Below are 23,710 nucleotides of genomic sequence, written 5' to 3'. Positions count from 1 at the left end.
TTTTGGTCGAGCACCCATCTGAGGCTCATGTGACGACCCAACAAAATATTTTGAAAATACCAGAATTGTTTATTGTAAAAAAGTAAACCGAGAATGTCAATAAAAATATAGCGTTTGTAAATGAGGCAAGTGAAACCTGCATGTAGGGCCATGTAGCAAACAAATATTTTTCGTCGATTAATCTAATAATAATTTTTTCGATTTGTCAGCTGATAAACGATGGTTAATCATTTGGCTTACTTGCCAATAATTAATTAGTACAACTTCTACCATTTAGTATTTTAAACTTTTAAACGTAGTTAAAATTTCCAAGAATAAAAAATTAAAGTGCCAGAATTAGGGCTGTAACGATTGAAATCGATTCTGAATCGCAAGGCTGCGATTCTTTGTTTCATGCACAGCTTGTGCGTATACTACGGCATTTGGTCAGTAGGAAGTCCTTATCAATCTAAAATCATTATGAGTCGGAGTCGTTTATAACATGCATTTAAAAAAGCAATAAATTAATTAAAAATCATTCAAAATATTCTTTATTATCATGAAAATACCTGAAACTATTTGAAGAATAGCGATATAAATATTCCTGCAGACATTTCCTGGAATAGTGTTTGCAATGCTACTTCTGTGGCACAAAGGGAGTTTTTGCATGAGAGCGCCCCCTAGCTTTGGGATGTGCCGGGATTTCACTGTGATTCATTAAAAGAATGAAACCAGAAAACGCGTTGAGAAAAACGCCCATTTGCACGATTAATCGTTACAGCCATAGCCAGAATTAAAATTCAAACAACGCTTTTTGCTTAACAATCTGCAAAATGTAGTTTAAAATGAGCAAATTTGGCGTCATTTCGGCCGAATCAATGTAATTTCGACGTAATCGATGACGTAAATGTGTCGCTGCAGCCCTACCTGCATGTAATGTAGTCTTGGTTGTATTTTCTTTCACCTTGTTTTATTTATGGATTTCATGAATGAGGGTTTATCAGAAGATCTGCCTAAATTTGGCTAACCTCTACCAAGTAACAGATAAATAAATACATTTGTGCTAGAATAAATTTGTTTACACCTGTTAACATCAAAAGATGTGGAAAGAGCTGGAGAATTATATATTTTATTTATTGCATTTTAGCATTGTTCTTAATCTTCTGTTTTTTTACTCTATCAGATAAGTTCAGTGTGTCTGTATCCATATATGCACATAAAATTTTTTAGAAAATAAATATTAATGACAATTCTTTTCTGTATTGTCCCAATATAGATAAGCTCCAAGCATGATGTTGTGTTTCTCATCACCAAATATGGATACATCCACTTGTATGACCTTGAGACCGGCACGTGCATCTATATGAACAGGATCAGCGGAGAAACCATTTTTGTAACGGCCCCTCATGAAGCCACTTCTGGAATCATCGGCGTCAACCGGAAAGGACAGGTATTACGCTTTGTATCTGCTGTTATTACCCATAGACAGAATGAAGTGCTGCATTGGCTCAGTTTTAGTCCTAACGTTTGGTCAGCACATTCGAATTAATCAGCTGAGCTTTTTCTAGTGGCTAACCAGGGGTTTGTTTTCACATATTTAGACTCTGTTTAGTTTGTGGTCTTCAGTCTGTTGTAAGGGAATGCCTTCAGGTGATGAATTATTTTTGAGTTCAGGCCCGAATGTCATAAAATATGCAGAGAGAACAGAAACACGATCCAGGGGTTTGGTTAGGCTCTTGTTTGTTTCCTTTCTTCATTAATGTCTCGTGCCCAGCAACCGATCCGACCACAAGGCTGATATAATAATCATGTTTGCAATTGTTATATCCAAAAAATAACTTATTTAAAATGACTGCACCAAAGCTATTTATGGAAATCTTAGAAAGATTTTACAGTAAGGATGCATTTGTTAACATTTTATTTAATGTAATGAATTACACAAACTAACAATAAACAATACTTATAACCTTATTTGATGTTATTTTAACCTTTATAAATGCATATTTTAGATCAAAGGTTGTGTCTATTAAGATTAGTTGCACAATTAACAATAATGAAGAGTTATATTGGTATTTACACAATTAATAAATGCTATAAACATATACTGCTGTATTGTTCATTCATGTTAGCTAATGTTTTAACCTTATTAAAATTATATTCTCCAAGAATTACCAAAAAATACATATTGCAAGATATCTGTATTCTGTCTGTAATACCAGTAAGCAATGGCATTTGTTGATTCTTGGACATGTACAGACAGAAAAGCATGTGACTGTCAGTAGTATGTGGGAAAGATGTGCGTTCTAATCCTCTTATAGTAGTTTGTGATGTGCAGTCATAGTGAATATTGCAGCTGTTACAGGCTGTGCTGCAAAATAAGTGCAAAATGGGATATTATGTGAATCAGTTTGGGTTATTATGGGTTGACTCAACATCATTTTGAGCCACTTTGTGCGGTTATTATGTTTGTTAATGTTTTTTATTATGAGCTTGTTTTGGCAGTAATTCGTTTTTTCTGAAAAAGAATAAAAAATTGTTGTTTAGTGAGTTATATGTATTGTAACAGCAAAAGATGAATGTGTATCATAGACCAGTGGTTTTCAAACTGGGGGCCGTGAGATGGTCCCAGGGGGGACCCAGTTTTATGACATTTTATGAAATACATTAATTTATCATAAATTCTGTGTAATTAAACCTAAAAAAATAAGGCTACTAACCAAAAGCACTACTTTTTTGTATAATTTAATGTTTTTTTATTAAAATGTTGAGTTTTAGAACAGTTTTTGTCACAAATTTTCTTTGGGGGGGCGCGAAGGAATGCACCGTACACAAGGGGGGGCCACACGCTGAAAAAGTTTGGGAACCACTGTCCTAGACAACCAGTAAATATATCAAAACCTTGGATTTATTTATTTGTCACATTTTGAAATCATAATAATATCTTTTAAAGATAATTAAAATAGTATTTATGTAGTGACTAAAAAGTCTAATTTATTTGCTTGGGTTGTATTTCTCATGTGTGATGGCTTTTGTTGGCAGTATTTTCTTAACTATTCACTAACTCTTTCATGTGTGTATATATATATATATATATATATATATATATATATATATATATATATATATATATATATATACATACAATTTATTTTTATTATTATTATTATTACATATATATATATATATATATATATATATATATATATATATATATATATATATAATTTTTTTTTTTTTTTTTTTTGATAAGCAATTATTTTATATAAAAATAATTTTTATTTTAATCATTAACCATTGAATCAAAAGTTTATCAGAAACAACAGACAATTCCGTAAACTGTGTCCATAATTATCTTGTCCAACTCATTTTGACAACATTTAAACCTGAATAATACAAAACCTTTTACCTTAAAACCGCAACACCATTTCTGTAGGACTTTGTAGTCTAAATTGAGATCATTATAATGAACCGGCTTTTATTTTACAGGTGCTGTCCGTGTGCGTGGAGGAAGAGAACATCATCCCTTACATCACCAATGTTCTGCAGAACCCCGACCTGGCCCTCAGGATGGCCGTCCGCAATAACTTGGCAGGTGCCGAGGAACTCTTTGCCCGCAAATTCAACAACCTTTTTGCTGGTGGCAACTACTCTGAGGCTGCCAAAGTGGCTGCAAATGCACCGAAGGTACAGCGGATCACGTCACGTTGATTCCTCATTAGGCCTTACTCAGGCATATATTGAAGTTTCTGATCGACTGATTGCCTTTTTTCAGGGCATTCTGCGCACTCCAGACACCATTCGTCGCTTCCAGAGCGTTCCGGCTCAGCCCGGTCAGACCTCTCCCCTGCTGCAGTATTTTGGGATACTGTTAGACCAGGGCCAGCTGAACAAGTTCGAATCATTGGAGCTATGCAGGCCAGTTTTACAGCAAGGCCGCAAGCAGCTCCTGGAGAAGTGGCTAAAGGAGGATAAGGTGCTTAATCTTTTGTATAGATATCGGTATTAAAATGCATATCATAAATGTTTTTGCCATCGAGTTTGCTTGTGTCACAGTAGTAGTGCCTCCGAGCAGGTTTTACTACAAATAAACACTATCTGTCACTTTAATGGACTAAGTTAATCTACTTGCAACATGTAATGCACCATGCACTTAATTTTTTCACCTTTACTTCAGTTTGAATCCCTATGAGCATCCTTCACTAAATAAATATTTATATTTAGTATAAAAAACAGCAGCTTCATTTTTCATATGTCAAAATAATACATTTTCTTAGCAGGCTGTCAATGTTTCAAAATGTGGTAAATAACAATTTTTTTTGCAGCTGGAGTGCTCTGAGGAACTGGGGGATCTGGTGAAGTCTGTAGACCCGACTCTTGCGCTCAGCGTTTATCTAAGGGCCAATGTTCCCAACAAAGTTATCCAGTGTTTTGCCGAAACTGGACAGTTCCAGAAAATTGTACTGTATGCGAAAAAGGTGGGTTTAGTACATACTTTTATCATGTTAAGCTATTCAGGAACATTATATGCATAATACACACAGATAAAGTATTACCTATACAATATTCACTACACCTCTGCACACGAATGAAATCTCTATATGCATATAATATACAAGAAGTCCACACAGGCATATGGTTACGTAAAATTAGGTGCATAGATTTTAAAGTGCTCTAGCCTGTGTGAGAGATTTAAAATTTGAGATCCGCTCTCTAATGTGAGGCCATCTGTGTACAGGTTGGCTACACTCCAGATTGGATCTTCCTGTTGAGGAACGTGATGAGGATCAGTCCAGAACAAGGTCTGCAGTTTTCTCAAATGCTCGTTCAAGATGAAGAACCTTTGGCTGACATTACTCAGGTCTGAAACGGGAATATATTCACACTAATGTGTAATGAACAGGATTTAGTCTGCTCCTACATCATTTGCTGATGTTTTTCTATTTCTTTACAGATTGTGGACGTTTTTATGGAATATAATCTGATACAGCAGTGCACATCTTTCTTGTTGGACGCCTTGAAGAACAACCGCCCCACCGAGGGTCCTTTGCAGACTCGTCTTTTGGAGATGAACCTGATGCATGCTCCACAGGTCTCAAATGCAGAACATTATATATAGATGCATAGGACTTCATATCTAAATACAGTATTTCACAGTGCATATTGTCATTTTCAGGTGGCTGATGCTATTTTGGGCAACCAGATGTTCACTCACTATGACCGCGCACATGTGGCTCAGCTGTGTGAGAAGGCAGGTCTTCTGCAGAGAGCTCTGGAGCACTACACCGACCTGTATGATATCAAACGGGCTGTGGTTCACACCCATCTGCTTAACCCCGAGGTAATGGGTGGTTTTTGTAATGCGAAGTTCTGGTTGTAGGAACGTAGGACGTAATGTGTTTTGCTCCGATTACAGTGGCTGGTGAATTTTTTTGGCTCTTTGTCGGTGGAGGACTCTTTGGAGTGTCTGAGAGCAATGTTGTCTGCCAACATTAGGCAGAACCTTCAGATATGCGTCCAGGTGGCCTCCAAGTATCACGAGCAGCTCTCCACCCAGGGCCTAACCGAACTCTTCGAGTCCTTCAAGAGCTTTGAGGGTATTCATGCTACATTATTTATTTTTTCTTTCTTTACATTACAAGTTTTGGGTTGCACATTCTGAACTGCTTGTGTGGTCGGCAGGTCTGTTCTACTTCCTGGGCTCCATTGTGAACTTCAGCCAGGATCCAGAGGTTCATTTTAAATATATCCAGGCTGCCTGCAAAACTGGTCAAATTAAAGAAGTTGAGAGAATCTGCAGAGAGAGCAACTGTTACGATCCTGAGCGCGTAAAGAACTTTCTTAAGGTGTGAGACGAACACGGATTTTTACAATATTAGGGGGAAATTATTGCATTAGATTTAGTTCACTACATCTACTGTTTTACTACATCATGCCGTGTACTGTTGTCACATCTCAAACATATATGGTCTGTTTAGTAATGTGAGCTACTGACATGAGGCTCACGAGCCACACTGTGAAACAACCAATCAGAACAGAGCTCAACATTATTATTCATGACCCTTCCAAATAAGGTAATTACAGCCCATTTCATATAAAGGAAAATCCTTGGGTTGTAAATGGACATGTAAAACCATCTCTGGATAATTTTTTGCACTTAATAAAGTTACATAAATTTTATGGAGATATCAGAGAACAATTTAACATATTGTATCAATGTATTCTTTGTCACCTTTAAGTATGTTTTATCATAATTGGTAGGGATAAACCAAAAAATGGGTTCCCATTAATTATAAATAAAGGATAAAGGGCTCTTGAATTTTGATGTGGCCTTTAAGCAAACATCTTAATGTCATGTGCACTTAAATAAATTATTTAACGTTTGTTTAAAACAGGAGGCGAAACTAACCGACCAGCTGCCCCTCATTATTGTATGTGACCGCTTTGACTTTGTCCACGACCTTGTGCTCTACCTGTATCGCAACAACCTGCAGAAGTACATTGAGATCTACGTGCAAAAGGTAATTGTTATGCTTCCTGCTTTTCTGTTTTAGTCTGATTAACTTTTTCCCCGCCATTGACCAGTTATTTCATCAGTTAAGAGAAAACGCTTTCCTGCCAGAGACGATGTTTTACCATATACTGTAAAATATATGGACGTAGTGTCCGTGACGTCACCCATCGGTTTGTGAAGAGTTTTTTTTTTTTTAAGCCAATAGTATGCGGTGCTTGTCGTCGCCATCTTGGCCGCTCGTCACTGTATATCACTCGCATATATCCAAAAATGGGTAAAGAAGCGGGGCGTGGGTGGTTGCTAAAACCACTCCCACCTAGCTCGACTGGCCGTTCACCCATGCCCTTAATTATGCAGAACTTTAAGGCTTAATATAATTTAAACAGATGAGTTACAAAAAATGTACTCCCCTCACAGTTGTCATGAAGGGCAAAATTAGATATGTAGACCATCCTGTAAACATATTATTTTCTGCTCTGAAGTTGGGCGTTTTAACATTGGGGTCCCTTCTGGAACCAGTCTGTAGCGGCCAGTTGATGAATTGCAGTTTAAGTCCCTTCTGTATTGGCTTCAACAGAGAGATCGGAAGGTTTTCCCTCGATTTTTACGTCAATCCATATTTTCGCTATTATGCAGTAGGTGGCACTCTTAACCAGCATATACGGATCCAAAAGCAGTAAATACTAAGTCCTATTATCTCAATTTTGTTTAAAAGCAGAGGATCTGTTCTTTCATTAAACTTTTGTGAAAATATAAAAAATGCTGGTGGGGAAAGAGTTAAAGATAAAGTGTTGGCAAACAGAATTGCAAAAATTATGGTTTTCACATAAACATGTCTAAAACAGTCCTCCCTAAGCTTGCGCTACGCTGGTCGACGTCACGCGGCCGTTGATTACATGCTTCAGTGTTTTATAAGTTGGGTAAGCGCGTCACCTAGTGGGTAATAGCGGAAATATAGATTACTTTAAACTCATCATTAGTGGGGAAAGAGTTAACTATTACAGGGTATCCGCGGGGTTTTAAAAAGTATTAAAAAGTGATAAATCAGAATTGTCAAATTTAAGGCCATTAAAAGTGTTAAATTTGGCTTAGAGGTATTATTTTTTTCCAAATTAGGTATTATTTTTTTCAGACTATCAGGTGTCCTATTCTGATTGAAATTCTGTCTGCGTTCGCGTTTAAATATGGGCTTTAGCATATCTGGGCACATAATCAAAGATCTTTCGTCTCTGGGATTTGATCAAAGCCTGGGGTGGAGCCAAATCACGTTCCTCTCTCCACTGTAAGCGTTCTGTAATCACTACACACCGGATCCACTCCGGGTTTTCTGGCTGTATCACGTTAAGCTGAGGTAAAACTTTATTTCAGCTAGCATGGTCAAACTTATAATGCAGGAAGGCTCCGATGTTTTGAAGATAGATAAAGGTGTAAAAGACCAATGGAGGTTGACTTGGCTTAGCGAAATTTTGAAGATTGGCAAGCCTTTCAGTTCGTGGGCTAAGAAAATCAAACAGCCAGGTAATTTACGTGTCTGCACAGTATGACTAACGTTAGCGGTCCTGTATTTTAGGGTAAATGATTTCTCACGTACGTGATCATCCGCGTCACGTTTTTAATGCTATGCTGATCTAGCCAGTGGCTGATACAACGGGTTTGTTAAACTCGTGGGTAAACTTCATGTGGCGCCACAAGAACCAAGAGGCAGATGACATCCAAATCCCGTCAGAGAGATTGACGAGGAATCATAAGAGGAGACTGCTTCCGAAATGCTCTCGCAACACTTTGATGTCATCCACCTGTCGGTTCTTGCAGTTGCATTTGCGCGTGGTCACAAAAACGTAACATTTGTACATATATTTAAGCACCGCAGTTTAAAAACAAGTGATTTTAAGCCATTCAAACACAAAAAAAAACAGTGCTAAATGCGTCCGCTGTCTGTGTCAGTGCTTCTCATTGAGCTTGTGTTGTGAGAATTTTTGCCTCTTTATTGGCCTTAAATAACACATCAACACTCTAAAATCCCGTCTTTGCAAATATCCTCATATAAACACGACCGTTTAGGTCTTAAGAGAAAGTAAACAGCAGAAACATTCCGCATAAAATAGCACATCAGCGCTGCCTCTATTGTAACATAATATTTTGTTAATAAAGGTACAGTCATTTATTTACACCTTACGAAAATTAACCATGGTTTTATTGTGGTAAAAGTGTAGTAACCATGGTTTTTTGGTCAATTGATTACTATGAGCAAAACCATGGTTTTACTACACTAACCGTGGTTTAACTATGGTTTTTGAAAACCATGGTTGTCAAAACCATGGTTATTTTGTGGTAACCAGGGTTTTACTACAGTTTTTTGGTCTTAACTGTAGTAAAACCATGGTTAATTTTCTTACAACTATGGTTACAGACATCCTGTGCGAATTGTACACGAGTTTGACTCGAGTTACTCGTTCAGGGTTTATATTCATACATAACGTTACTGTATTAGAGCTGCGACTGTAAAAGCTGTTGTGTGAACAGAACAGACCCTGGATTATTCGTTTATGTGAATAATATGATATGAAAAAGTTGTATTTGTTCACATTAGTAAATGCATTATATAACATGAACAAACAATGAAAAATATAGAGTATATAAGCATTCATTAATTCTTGTTTATGTCATAACAGTAATTGACTGTATTTCATGGTAAATTCACTAATGTTAACAATTTTAACTTTGATAAAAAAAATGATTAGTAAATGCTAAAATAAATACATTAACAATTAATAAATAATTAATAAAAGATTCATTAAAGGTGGTGATATTCATGTTTTCTTTTTATATAGCGAGTTATTTAGCTGTTTCGCTGTTTATCTGAAATGCCCTGCAAACTACAGCTACCTATATATGCCACAGGACACAGAGGAATTCATGGCAAAATATCCCCTTAAAATGCTATTGGTCTCGCCTATAGGGATGTGCATTTATGTCATTTTTTCATTTCGATTAATCCATAGGTCTGAAGAACGAGTTCTCGATTAACTGGGGGCGGGGCAATCAAAGGGGCGGGGCATATACGTCATGGTGAAAATGAAAATATTTTTATTAAAAACACTCAAATAAAACTTAATTTTGAAGAAACTAGGACAGAACAATGAACACATACTAGATAATTAATGAATTAAATGTTTTAAACAGAAACCTCTTACATGAATAGCTGCGTGATGAAGTGAAACTAAAGGGTTAATAAACACAAACTGAGCACTTTCTCTATGACGCACTCTAAATAATATTAAGCCTTTATACAACATAAATGTACAACGTGCATCTATCTGCATAAAATGCAAGACTTCAACTAAGTTACATTGTTAACTAAGTTATGTACAGAAAGTTTAACTCCCTTTGTGGATGTGCATCATAAACCGCGCACTTTGAAACATGTCTAGTCAAAGCACAAGCTTCATAACATTAAGCAGCTTTAAGTCTTTTGCTATCATTTTAGCGATTAGCTGTGTCGTGTCGTCCCCTTACCTGTTCTCAGTCAAGATGTAATGTTATGCTCGTATGGCTCTCTGGTATTTCTTTGATGTTTAAATATGATATGATAACCCATTGAACTTTTGACGGCGATGTAGATTTTGCCCCTGACTGACTGTATTTCCGAAAATCACGTCATCCTTTTAAACCATAGTGCCTCAGTGATGTGAGGTGTGGCCGGGTTCACGGGATCGGCGGGATGCCGTTCATTGCGCGGATCGGCTAGTTGGCGCGGAATTATCTGTTTGTTTTTGAATCACGCATGGTAATGTTACTGATGTCATATGCCGGTCAACGTATCTCGAGACGCGTCAAACACGCATGTCCAGAGCCAGTCTTTACTACAACATGCGCTTGTAATGCTAACCAGACATCCAAATGCCACAATAAATAAGTAAATAAACCCAGATGATCATCGTTTTCATGATCGATCATTGATGCCACGTTCGAGTACTCGAGCAATTGAGTACTCGTGCCCATCCCTACTCGCCTACATAAAGTGTTAGGTAAAGGAATATGACTTGGCCTGAAAAACATTTCAGTCAGAAGAATTTTTTTCACTTTAATTCTTTTTTGTATGTTATATATGTCAAAATCTGTGTAAATAATAGAAAGGCCGCTGATTAACACTTGCAATTCAGTGTTGTGATGGTTTTAAAAACTATTCTGAAGGTAGTAAAAAAGGTATTAAAAAGTAGTAAATTTAACATAAGGATTGCTATATACCCTGTATTAGAAAAGACGTTAAACCAAATATTTCTTACCTCCGACATGCAATATCTGTGTGGTACTGAGATCCCACATAAACTCTGTTTTAATTTTTTTTAAGCAAGTCAATACACCGTTCGAATGACATAATGGCTGTTCATTCTTGATGACGTGATATGCTGTGTTGATATGTCTCTCGATGCGCTGGAAATTCTCCTCATTCATACGTCTCGCCATTAAGTTTGGTGGACCAGATGAAGCGTTATCAGACTTTTCTCATGGGCTTCAACATTTTGTTTGCGGTAGTTGCTGGTCCTAACGAAAAAGGATCCCAACTTGTCTGCTATACTCGGAAGTTGACGGAAAATGGTCGAAACATCGCATCGTTTCTTTCGTCGTGTTTTATGTAAGTAAATGTATGCTTCCGAGATGCAAAAAAAAGTTTACATTTGGCCTTATTATCGGAGGGCGCCGGCGCCTCCGCCATCTTAACGTATCTTTGCTCTAACTTACTACTACCAGCTGAGTATCACACAAAACACGCAACAGTCACCACAACAACCAATAAGGTAAGAGAAACTTTATGCTATTGCTAAGAAGTTTACGTTCGCGCCGCTTAAAATGCGTCTCAATGGTAACATTGCGTAAGAGTACATAGAGACAACGGGCCGCAGACAGAAAATATATTTTAGTGACTGAGGGTGAAGCACTGGCCCGATCGGGCAAGTGACAATACGATTTACTGGCCCGAGCTTCTCTCACACTGGCCCCGGGCAACCGGGCAGTTCCTTATGTCGAGCCCTGAGTAATGCTTTAGTTACAAAGTGACGTCTGTGAGTAAAAGCTTTGAATGTTACAGGTGAACCCCAGCCGTCTGCCTGTGGTGATCGGAGGGTTGTTGGATGTGGACTGCTCTGAGGACGTCATCAAAAACCTCATTCTGGTGGTCAGAGGGCAGTTTTCTACTGATGAACTGGTGGCCGAGGTGGAGAAAAGGAACAGGTGAAAATATCCACTGCCTGCTTTTAAATTTAACCCCAGAGATCCCTCTGGCCTTGAAGTAACGCTTTACTCTGCATGACAGACTGAAGCTGCTCCTACCGTGGTTGGAGGCTCGTATCCATGAGGGATGTGAAGAACCGGCTACCCATAATGCTCTGGCTAAGATCTACATCGACAGCAACAACAACCCTGAGCGCTTCCTCCGAGAGAACCCTTTCTATGACAGTCGCGTGGTGGGCAAATACTGCGAGAAGAGGGACCCTCATCTAGCCTGTGTGGCTTACGAGAGAGGACAGTGTGACCAAGAGCTCATCCATGTAAGGAATTGAGTTTTTTTGGCTTTGGACAAGCATTTGTAGTTTCTTAAAGTGAGTACATTTTGTTCTGATTTTTTCTTGTAGGTTTGCAACGAGAATTCTCTCTTCAAAAGTCTTTCCCGATACCTTGTTCGTCGAAAGGATCCTGAGCTGTGGGCTAGTGTGCTTCTGGAAAGCAATCCCTACAGGAGACCTTTGATCGACCAGGTACACCTGAGAAAAAGGGGCTCTTTATGTTAAAAGTTTTAAAGCTTACGAACATTACCTAACATTACCGCCCGCCGCAGGTTGTTCAGACCGCCCTCTCTGAGACCCAAGACCCCGAGGAGGTCTCTGTTACTGTCAAAGCTTTCATGACCGCCGACCTGCCCAATGAGCTCATTGAACTTCTGGAGAAGATTGTCCTGGACAACTCGGTGTTCAGCGAACACAGGTAATCCCTGGAAATTTGATGGATATGGGACCTGATTTCCATAAATGCTTTGTAAACAATATCTTGTGCGTAATTCGTGTCACAGGAACCTGCAAAACCTTCTGATCCTGACCGCCATCAAAGCAGACCGCACTCGTGTCATGGAGTACATCAACCGCCTGGACAATTACGACGCCCCAGACATCGCTAACATTGCCATCAGCAATGAGCTCTTCGAAGAGGCTTTCGCAATCTTCAGGAAATTTGACGTGAACACATCAGCAGTACAGGTGCGTCCCACCAAATACCATTTATCATCTATGTGTTTATAAAAGGACAGCCATTTCATTTATGCCCTGTTTTTGGTCTTAACTGCAGGTTCTTATCGAGCACATTGGCAATCTGGACCGAGCCTATGAGTTTGCTGAGCGCTGTAATGAGCCTGCGGTGTGGAGTCAGTTGGCTAAAGCTCAGCTGCAGAAGGGTTTGGTAAAGGAGGCCATTGACTCGTACATCAAAGCTGATGATCCTTCAGCGTACATGGAAGTGGGACAAGCTGCGGCACAAAGCGGTAAGAAACGCAAAGATATTCATTAGTAAACTCATTAAATGTAGAAAAGAGTATAGTTATGTTTGTATTTCTTTAGGAAACTGGGAGGATCTGGTGAAGTTCCTGCAGATGGCTCGTAAGAAGGCCCGGGAATCGTACGTGGAGACCGAGCTGATCTTTGCCTTGGCTAAGACCAACCGCCTGGCTGAACTGGAAGAGTTTATAAATGGGCCTAACAACGCACACATCCAACAAGTAATAAGAAGTCAATCTCCTACTTCAGTTTAACATTGGGAGATGATGTTTTTTAAATGAGAGACTCCTTTTCCTCGTTTTCTGTCTAGGTTGGTGACCGATGCTACGATGAAAAGATGTACGAGGCAGCTAAACTACTTTATAACAACGTGTCCAACTTTGGGCGCCTGGCTTCGACTCTGGTGCATCTCGGCGAGTATCAGGCGGCTGTCGACGGAGCCCGCAAAGCCAACAGCACGAGGACCTGGAAAGAGGTCAGATTATAGTTTGGAAGCCACAGTAACTTGCTAAAATCCCAAATGCAAACAATAGCGGTGCTAGATTACTGACTGGTGTTCTCCATTTGTAGGTTTGCTTCGCCTGTGTTGATGGAAAGGAGTTTCGCTTGGCTCAGATGTGTGGATTGCATATTGTTGTACATGCTGACGAACTTGAGGAGCTCATCAACTATTACCAGGTCAGTCTGTACACTTTATCAGTTACTACTACAGGTTAAATATCTAATGTCATGTGAGGTTATTCGTCAATAGGTCTGTTACCATTGCAAGTATCGCTTTAGTAAGAACCTTCTATTACCCATCAATCTTGAAGCTAATAAATATTTGTGGTCGCTTCATCAGGACCGTGGATATTTCGAGGAGCTGATCACTATGTTGGAGGCGGCGCTCGGGCTGGAGCGTGCTCACATGGGGATGTTTACAGAGCTGGCTATCCTATACTCCAAATTTAAACCGCAGAAGATGAGGGAGCACCTGGAGCTCTTCTGGTCCAGGGTCAACATTCCCAAGGTCATTTTCTGTCATGTAAATTAAATCTATTTTATTGGAATGTACATGTGCATAAGGTGTGAATGAAAACTTTATCAATTTGCTGTCTAGGTTTTGAGAGCAGCTGAGCAGGCTCACCTATGGGGAGAGCTAGTCTTCCTGTACGATAAATATGAGGAGTATGACAATGCTATTATCACTATGATGAACCATCCGGCAGATGCCTGGAAGGAGAGTCAGTTTAAAGACATCATAACCAAGGTATTGTCACACAGTTTTTTCATGGGAAAGCAACATTCAATTTTTCAGTGTTATAAATCTAAAAGAAAAGCACATGAAGTATTGTTGTCTTTTGCAGGTGGCCAATGTTGAGCTGTACTATAAAGCCATTCAGTTTTATCTGGAGTTTAAACCTTTGTTACTGAACGACCTGCTGATCGTACTTTCCCCGCGACTTGACCACACCCGTGCCGTCAACTTCTTCAGCAAGGTATCATGCATCGATCTGTTTAGAATTTCTAAATAAATTTACTGATTACTTGCAAACATAGTTTAGTCTAAAATTTCTGTTTTTATTTCATTTTGAAAGAATATTTGGGGGATAATTGCAAAAATGTCAATGTGGTGTAACCGGTCTGTGTCAATTGGTGTAACTAGTATTTTTTCAAATTAAAATATAAATATATTCATAAAAAAGTGTAATAAAATATATTCATCTAGTTTAGTGTAATATGATTTTTTTACATACATTTTTACATAATTTGTCAAAGATTATTTACAAAACAGAGCTGTATTTGCATGTGTCAGGACAAATATAAAAAACAAACAAATACAATTTTATTTGACTTTTTTTGGTGATTATGCTTACATGCCATCAAGGTGGATAAAATATTGAATATTTCTCATTCTTTGGCGCAATTGGCGGTTACACCATTTGACATTTCAGGTCCATTCAGTCTTAAAAAATAGAGCAAATGTAATATTTTTTATTGCAAAAAATTAACATAAATACACTATGTGCATTGAAATAAACTGATGCATGCTTTTAAAACAAGTTTTTTTTATCATCTTGCAAACCGTTTTTGTCACTGACCCTTAGACCATTACTTTGCTTTTAAAATCGAACCCTGAAATGTCTTCATTTTGATGTTGCTGTTGTGTTCAGGTCAAACAGTTGTCATTGGTGAAGCCGTACCTGCGGTCTGTACAGAACCACAATAACAAGAGTGTAAATGAGGCACTAAATAATCTCTTCATCACAGAAGAAGATTACCAGGTAGGAAGCATGTCAGTGGTATACTGTGACCTCTGTTTTTACTTTGGTCCTGTCCCAAAAGGCACCATCCTTCCTTTTGGTTCAGCTATTTTGACGTAATGCAAAACACATTCTGAGGTCTTTTGGACCTTCCAGATTTTCTGAGATCACATCAACACTTGTGCCGTTTGGGACATGGTCTGCATGGCATCTTATGAAACGTCTCATAGTTTGCAGCTTTTCAATCCAAATGGTCTTATGTTCTCCACAGGCTCTGCGCACATCTATTGACGCCTACGACAACTTCGACAACATCTCTCTGGCTCAGAGCCTGGAGAAGCACGAACTCATCGAGTTCAGGCGAATCGCCGCCTACCTCTTCAAAGGCAACAACCGCTGGAAGCAAAGTGTGGAGCTTTGCAAGAAAGACAAACTCTACAAGGTCTCGGCCTTAGTCACATGGACTGTCAAACCAGAGCATATCTTTTTTTTTGCAGGACTTTCCTAACCAGTTCCGTTCATGGTCTTTCACAGGATGCAATGCAGTACGCTTCAGAGTCTAAAGACATTGAGCTGGCTGAGGAGCTTCTACAGTGGTTCTTGGAAGAAGACAAGAAAGAGTGTTTTGCTGCCTGCCTCTTCACCTGCTATGACCTGCTAAGGCCCGATGTGGTGCTGGAGACCGCATGGAGGCACAACCTCATGGACTTCTCCATGCCCTACTTCATTCAGGTCATGAGGGAGTACCTCTCCAAGGTGAGCCCTCTACCCAGTGGGTCTGATGGTAATATTTTTAGATCGAAAAGCTTTTCGAAGTTCAGTTTTTGTAGAAACGCTTTGTTCCAAAACCTAGTTTGTTGAACACATGTGATGCTTTTAAAATCTGTCTGGAGAGGTTAGCTTACTAGGTTTTGGAATGGATCTCTTGTATGCACCTTTTTCCTTGTTATTTGTATAATTATTTTACATTATAAAAAATACCACTTTTTGGTATTACATTTAGCATGTTAAAGGGGTGCTCCAGCCAAATATCAAAATTACCCCATAATTTACTCACCCTCATTGACTGAGTCCCAGATGGCGTTGTTACCTGATACTGTATTTTCCAGACTATTAAGTCGCTCCTCTGGAGTATAAGTTGCATCAGTCAAAAATGCGTTTTGAAGAGGAAAAAACATATATAAGTCACACTGGACTATATGTTGCATTTATTTTGAAAATGATTTCACAAAATCCAAGCCGAATAACAGACATTTAATCTGGAAAGGCAAGTTATTCAGCTAAACAATAGCAAAGAACAGCATACTGAATAGGTGTCCGTACATGTTAAAGTAACATTAACTCTTTCACCGCCAGCGTTTTTAAAAAAAGTTGCCAGCCAGCGCCAGCGTTTTTCATGATTTTCACCAAAGTTTAATGCCTTCCAGAAAATGTTCTTGTTTAAATATATAAACATACAATATACCAAATGAAAGAACAGACCCTCTGCTTTCAAACAAAAAAACCGTTTCATCCTACCTTTAGTGGTTCTTTTGCAATCAGCTTTTGAATATGGGTAGGTTTCTGCAAAAACACCATATTTTGAGCAAAAAGCAGAGATAATTCCATTTTTGTGACGGACTTTTCATAGAGATCCCATTCAGAGCGATCTTCAAAACAGACACGGACATGCAGCAGCTTGCCATAGGGCAATACTTCCGGGTTTAAAAAGTTGCGGAAGGGCGCCACCTGGTGGATAATAGCGGTATTGCGGAAAGACGGAAAATCTCGTCATTGGCGGGGAAGCGTTTTCTCTTAATTGACGAGATATCTCGTCAATGGCGGGGAAAGAGTCAACAGTTATTTACACGATACACAATAATATACAGAACATACCTGGGAGGCTGAATAGGCTAAATTAACATGGCAACCCAAATCAAGTGGCTGTAGATGGTAATGGTTTCTCTTGGTTCATATGAAATGTTTTTGACGTATAAGTTGCACCTGACTATATAAGTTACAGTGTCCGCCAAACTATGAAAAATTGGGCTGTAGTCCGGAAAATACGGTAGTTTGTAAATTTTAAAATATAAATATTTTTCTTACAATATCGTATTGATTACCTGCAAAAAGCATTTATTAACCTCTTGGAGCTGTGTAGATTACTTCTGTTAAAGATAGATGCTGGATTTTGGGCTTTAAAGTGAGAAGATGTTTCCTGGACTCTTTTTCCTCCCCTTATAAGCTTGGAAAAACTAGGACATTTACTAAAATAACTCTAAATGTGTTCATCTGAAAGATGATGGACATATGTATATCGGATTGCTTGAGGGTGAGTAAATCATGGGGTTATTTTGATATTTGGCTGGAGTATCGCTTTAAAAGAATAGTTCACCCAAATTTTTAAATGTATTCCGTAGTAATTTTAAGATACTGGGATGCCATAAGGGTGAGGAAATTTACATCTTCGGGTGAACTATTACTTCGTTTTAATTCTTACTTTATCCATGAGCACAGTTAAACATATTTAGCTTGAATCATTTAATATATATAATTCATTAGGAATCCTCCATCATCTCAACCAGAAGTGTTTGTTTTAGATTTATAATTGCGAAAGGTGATACTAGTCGAGTAAAAGGGAGGACATTTTGTTTATCTTCTATGATTTCCTGCTGTTAATTTCTTTTAACACTTCTGGGGTTTTCTGCATTTGTTCTCAACCTGCTTTTTTCAATGCTGGACTGTTAAGTTTGCTTTTGTTTCTTAAGCTGCCACTCTTAAATTCCCTTTCAGGTTGATGCAATTAAGGAAAAGGTGAAGGTTCACTCTTATTCCGCCTTTAACCCTTGTAGTTTGGAAGACTGAAACTTTGAAGAATCTGCATGACTTCTTTCCTCCCATATCACCCCGCTGCTTTTCGATTCACACCTTAACTAGATTTCCCTCGAGTTTCTTCTAGATTACTGACCATCTCGTATGCCAGACGCTGTGATGGTGAGCCTCAGACCTAGAGACGATAGCGAGCTGGAATTTGCTGATGAACTACACTGTCGACTAGACGTTTATCAACGATCATTCTTTTTTAACTAAAAATTAAGTAACATTATTAAAGTTCATCAGCTAATTCTATTGTAGTCTTAGTATTAGATTAAAAGTGGGATCAGAGCAAAATGAAGTGACCATATTTTCAATTTCTTCTTTAAAGCAGGGAGGTGCATGGTTGCTCGGTTTGCTTTGGAACTACAATCTAGCGACGTCTTTTTTTATTTATTGAAAAAGTGCGATCCTTCCATGATCAAAACCATTGTATGTTTTAGTTACCTTAAACGCATGTGTTTATGTCAGTAGCCCTCTTGAAAGGTTAGGGAACTTGGCTGTTGGCTTTGCCTGCCTCTGGAAGCCGTGAATGGCTCTGTAAACCATCTCTCACTCATCACAACTTTACTCTGCCTTTCTCTCATGCACTCTTTTAACATAGGAATAACAAACTACACCTGTGGCATGATTTCTCCCTTTTAACGAAACTTTGACTTGCCGATCTCTTTAAGCCTGCTCAACAGTGTACTCCTTTAAATGTTAATGATACCAGCTCTATGTAGAGAACTGAACCCAAATGCACCATCAGAGGGTTAGTTTGCTCAAAAATGAAATTTCTGCCATCATTTATTTACACTCATGTCATTCCTGATCTCTTTGACATTCTTCTGTGGGACTCAAAAGGTGAAGAGTTTGTTGGTAAATGATGACGGTTTTCATTTTTAGGTGAACTGTTGTAAACCCCAATTTCGTTACTCAAGGAGTGTAAGACACCAGGAAAATGTACTTGTTATCAGCTATATCTTATTGATTTTGGTTGTTTTCGGCACCTAGAAGACTTTTCTAAGTTTCCGTTTGTAGCATTCGCAGAGTGACTTTCTCTTTTGCAGGGGCATCTTTTACAGCACCTGTTCAATATGCAGTGTCCCTCCATTAAAGGATTACTCCCCTTTCATAAAAAAATTCCCAATAATTTACTCACCCCCATGTCATCCAAGATGTTTATGTCTTTGTTTCTTCAGTCAAAAAGAAATTAAGTTTTTTGAGGAAAATATTTCAGGATTTTTCTCCAGATAGTGGATTTCATTGGACTTCAACAGTTTGCAGTTTCAATTTAGCTTCAAAGAGCTCTAAACCTTCCCAAACGAGGCATAAGGGTCTTATCTATTGAAACGATTGTCATTTTTGACAAAAAATAAAAAGATTTACTTTAAACCACAACTTATCGTCTTGAACTAGCCTTGTGATATGCCAGTGCAACCTTGCATATTTCGTAATCAAGTTAAAAGGTCACGCATGATGTATGCTAAACTACTGCTTCAGTGTTTTCAAGTGTGGAGAAAGAGGAGTGTTCAAATGTTATTGTTGTTGTCTGTGGAATGACACTTATTAATGTCTTTGTGTCAGTTTATTGTTTCAAATGGTCACGTCATGCGTGAACTTTTGACGTAATTACGTAATAAGTAAGGGCGGGTCACACGGCTTGTGTAATGCTGCGTTTACACCAGCCGCAGTAGAGGCGGCAAAAACGCGCTATTAGAATTAAAAACGCGCGTAGTTGGACGCTTGAACATTTGAGTTAACTCGCTTCATTCGCGCGTGAAATTCTAGTCACTTAAGAAATTCACATGGAAATTTGCATAATGGGAGGGGCTGTTGCGACTCCACTGATACTCCGCTCGCTTCCTGTAATCACGTCACTAATACAGCAAGGTCCTGATTTGTTAACGAGGTGCAGAAATCTGCCGAAGTTCAGATTTTTCAACTCGCTTGTTTCCCGCGGCAACACTCAATTCGCACAGAACGTGCCATCCGCGCCGCACGTTCCGTGCTATTCGCGCTGCGCTTACCGTGCCACAGGATAATAATCTGCGTGTAATCGCATCTTTGCATTGACTTAACATGTAAATCACCCGCGCTTGCCGCCTCTACCACGGCTGGTGTAAACGCAGCATATTGATCGAAAATGATGATTGTTTTACTAGATAAAACCCTTGTGCCCTCATTTGGGATCGTTTAGAGCCTTTTGAAGCTGCTTTGAAACTGTTGAGGTCCACTATATGGAGAAAAATCCTGGGAAGTTTTCCTAAAAAAAAAATCTTGTAAGAAAAGACAAAACTGATGTAAGAAAGACAAACATCTTGGATGACATGGTGTGAGTAAATTATCAGGAATTTTTTTATGCAAGTGCTATAATTCTTAAAGTTAGACGTTACACACAGTTTTTAATATCATTGAATTATGAAGCAGTAAATGAATAAAAGGGTTCTGTTTTCTACATATGCACTGTTTTGAAAAGGATACTGACTGTCTGGATGGCAGGACCATCGAGGTTTAGTACCTTTTTTGTCTTTTGTTTATTACAGAGCACTCGAAAAGCCATAGTGGTTATGGTGTAGGTGGATAATAACGGTGTGGGTAGTAAATGGTGATTTCTATGCGAGTGTTTTATTATAAGATATGAAGTGTTATGGCAAAGAGCTTGTGCCCTGAGACCTGCTTTGATAGCGTGTGTGCCCTTATATTACGCTTGGCTTTATGCATCTCCCATGATTGGTCCCATCCAGCAGTCACTAGTAACTGAGTTTAGGCTGTTTGCCTCTGTTCACATTTTCTTGTTTATCTTTCTTTTTCCCTCTTATTCATTCAGGTTGATAAATTGGATGCTTCAGAGTCTTTGAGGAAAGAGGAAGAGCAACTCACAGAGGCACAACCCATCGTCTATGGTAGGAACCTTGCTTAGCTTTTGCAATTGGTTATCCACGGTCTTTTCTTGTAATTGACTGTTTTCTACAAAAAATAATCCTACACTTTGGATATAAGTGTCTCTATAATGTAGAAATGTAAATGTACATTTTATGCAATGTGCATTATGTACAAATGTACAATGTGCATTAAAGATCACCTTGTATGAACATTTTTCAAAATGTAATAATAGTCTCAGATGTCCCCAGAATGTGCCTGTAAATTTCAGGTCCAAATGCTCTATGGATAATTTATTATTTAACATGTTGAAAAGGATCTTTTTTGGGTGTGCAGGAAAAAGTGCTCTTTTTGTGTGTGTCTCTTTAAATGCAAATGAGCTGATGCTGCTTCCCCTCCCTGTTTACTGTTATCTATACCGAAAACGTATATTTTTTATTATAAAACTATCACCTTAATTCATTGATCATAATAAATGTGTGGCAATGAATTATGTAAAAACAGCTTAAAATAAAAATTATGACTTAACTGTTGTCTTTAGACGGTGTGGGCGGGGCCTGCACAGAGTGACGTCAGTTTGCTCAGAATATGACAACAGCTTGTCTCATGAGACTGTTTGGGTTTACAGGGATTTAAAATGAAGCAGTTGAAAGATATTTTTATAAAATTATTATATTTATAATAAATTATTATTATTATTATATTTTCATAAAAGTGTAATGCCTTGCTGAACAATTTCTTCTTTAAATATAAAAATCTACAATATATCAAATAATAGAACAGACCCCCTGCTTTCAAACAAAATTAATTTGATAATAAGATAATTGCACTTTTTTATAGATCAGATTCAGAATGATGATCAAAAAAAGTTTTGACCTTGTCATTGGTAGGGAAGCATTTTATCTTAATTGACCAGATAAATCGTCAATGGCGGAGAAAGAGTTAAAGTTCATTAACCAAGTGATTATCAACATCCTAAGGTACATAAGGTATTAATCTCCTGTCTTTTGTGTTATTTTGCAGGCACACCCCAGCTAATGCTCACTGCAGGCCCCAATGTCGCTGTACCCCCACAGCAGCCTTACGGCTACGGCTACCCCACAGCGCCTGGCTACGGCCAACCCGCACAGCCAGGCTTTGGCTATGGCATGTAGAGTCCTCCTGCCTGCAGCTGTCCATCCAACTCTCCTTAAGTTTCTTACTAGCTTATTGTGGTCTACTCACAAGGTTATATAAAGTAAAAAAGGATACACGTTTTAAATTATTTTCCTTGAAATGCAACGAAGGACATTTTTATTTGTGTTGTCAAAGAAAATAATCGGACCACATCTTTTGTTATTTCACATTCCATATTTAAGGCTACTACGTTTTCTTTCTTGGAGGCAATTTTTTTTTAAGGGGGCATGGGTTGTGTATGTAAGTCGAGTTGTGAGACGAGCAATTAACCTTAAAATATGTCATGAAGCATCTGATTTGCACTCTTGTGAGAGGAAACTAATGTAGAACTCTTAATTTTGATGTATTGTATGTGAAGAGCTTACACTGTCAATCTGTTTAATGCATTTCATTATTGTATATTCTGAAAAAGGTTAAAACAATATTTGAACATGATCGTATGCATCCATGGGTACATTTAGCTAACACTAAGTAATAATCTGATATTCTACACAAATATGTAGCTGTATGGAAATTTTAAGTGCATACAGACATGAATATAGTAAACGATTTTAATCCCTTAGCCGAAACTGGTTCCCCGATCAACCTCGTAGTTGTAAACATCTCATTCACTCCATGTGTAACAGGTGACCTTTCCTTGTATTGAATACAGTACTCTTTCTTGTGTGAATCCATTTCCATAAATGAGCAAGGGATACATTGATCCTTCTGACTTCTGTGTTTACTCATCCAGTTCTTTGTATTAAGGTTCGTGTGTGTGTGTGTGCCAGTTGTTGTGCTGTTCTAGCTCAATATTTGCAGTGTACAGAAGAATTAATACACAATGGATACCAATTCTTTGTCCTCCTGTAAGTTTGTGTGCGATCTGCAGATCGTAAAATAGAGGAATACATTTACAGGATTGTGATTATTTTGGTGGCTTGATTGTAAATTGGCAAAGATTAAAATGAAACTCATCCATTCTCCATCATATATTTTGGCACTTTATTTTTTTCACAGATCATGCATACCTAGATCAGAAATTCCAAGGCATTCCTGTTTATTTGCGTATTAGATGTACATTTTAAAATAATTTATAATGATTTGAAAAGGTATACATCTTAATTGTAGTTATTGTACAAATTAGCAACCTTGAAAAAAGGGCATGAATTTTATGGGTAATTTCTTTGGAGTCCAGTAGTGGTCGTTGACTGCTGTACCGAGAGGCTCAAATTCAAAATGTATTCGGTGTGTAGTGTGTTGCTCATCATGTCAAAATATGTGTTTGTTGCTTCATGTGAACCATATGTGTCTTGTCAAAATACGTGCTTGCTGCACATTCGTCAAAAGAGTTTATGATAAAAGAGATGCTCACGTTCACAAAATACTCACAAAACACTAACTTAACCCTAAACTCTGATTACACACGAGATTAAGTGAGTATCACAAGCGTCTCTTTTATCATATACCGTTCAAAGTGTCTCCAGTAGGCTGCTATTTTGACATCACGTGTGATGCACATAAGTTTACATGACACAGAACCCATTTTAAAATGACAA

General features: G+C 38.2%; 1 protein-coding gene across 4 annotated transcripts in view; it reads left to right on the top strand.

The window, feature by feature from the left end:
- Window positions 1-23,144, top strand: part of cltcb (clathrin, heavy chain b (Hc)) — a 28,371-nt gene extending 5,227 nt beyond the window's left edge. Inside the window, exons 6-33 of one of the 4 annotated variants that reach the window (XM_065281414.1) lie at window positions 1,256-1,429; window positions 3,466-3,663; window positions 3,752-3,952; window positions 4,302-4,454; window positions 4,715-4,837; window positions 4,931-5,068; window positions 5,153-5,317; window positions 5,393-5,573; window positions 5,659-5,822; window positions 6,372-6,497; window positions 11,580-11,722; window positions 11,805-12,039; window positions 12,124-12,246; window positions 12,327-12,472; window positions 12,558-12,741; window positions 12,830-13,022; window positions 13,099-13,256; window positions 13,346-13,510; window positions 13,606-13,713; window positions 13,877-14,044; window positions 14,135-14,284; window positions 14,364-14,513; window positions 15,189-15,299; window positions 15,550-15,720; window positions 15,813-16,034; window positions 18,051-18,071; window positions 20,944-21,019; window positions 22,020-23,144. In XM_065281414.1, coding sequence (XP_065137486.1) covers window positions 1,256-1,429; window positions 3,466-3,663; window positions 3,752-3,952; window positions 4,302-4,454; window positions 4,715-4,837; window positions 4,931-5,068; window positions 5,153-5,317; window positions 5,393-5,573; window positions 5,659-5,822; window positions 6,372-6,497; window positions 11,580-11,722; window positions 11,805-12,039; window positions 12,124-12,246; window positions 12,327-12,472; window positions 12,558-12,741; window positions 12,830-13,022; window positions 13,099-13,256; window positions 13,346-13,510; window positions 13,606-13,713; window positions 13,877-14,044; window positions 14,135-14,284; window positions 14,364-14,513; window positions 15,189-15,299; window positions 15,550-15,720; window positions 15,813-16,034; window positions 18,051-18,071; window positions 20,944-21,019; window positions 22,020-22,150 — 4,278 coding nt within the window. In that variant the 3' untranslated portion in view covers window positions 22,151-23,144. The remainder of the gene's footprint in view (window positions 1-1,255; window positions 1,430-3,465; window positions 3,664-3,751; window positions 3,953-4,301; window positions 4,455-4,714; window positions 4,838-4,930; window positions 5,069-5,152; window positions 5,318-5,392; window positions 5,574-5,658; window positions 5,823-6,371; window positions 6,498-11,579; window positions 11,723-11,804; window positions 12,040-12,123; window positions 12,247-12,326; window positions 12,473-12,557; window positions 12,742-12,829; window positions 13,023-13,098; window positions 13,257-13,345; window positions 13,511-13,605; window positions 13,714-13,876; window positions 14,045-14,134; window positions 14,285-14,363; window positions 14,514-15,188; window positions 15,300-15,549; window positions 15,721-15,812; window positions 16,035-18,050; window positions 18,072-20,943; window positions 21,020-22,019) is intronic. The other 3 variants (XM_065281415.2, XM_065281416.1, XM_065281417.2) reach the window with 3 other exon arrangements.
- Window positions 23,145-23,710: the final 566 nt, after the last annotated feature.

The sequence above is a fragment of the Paramisgurnus dabryanus genome, chromosome 8 (genome assembly GCF_030506205.2).
Source record: "Paramisgurnus dabryanus chromosome 8, PD_genome_1.1, whole genome shotgun sequence".
Classification (NCBI taxonomy): domain Eukaryota; kingdom Metazoa; phylum Chordata; class Actinopteri; order Cypriniformes; family Cobitidae; genus Paramisgurnus; species Paramisgurnus dabryanus.
This window is presented reverse-complemented; position numbering and strand designations above follow the sequence as displayed.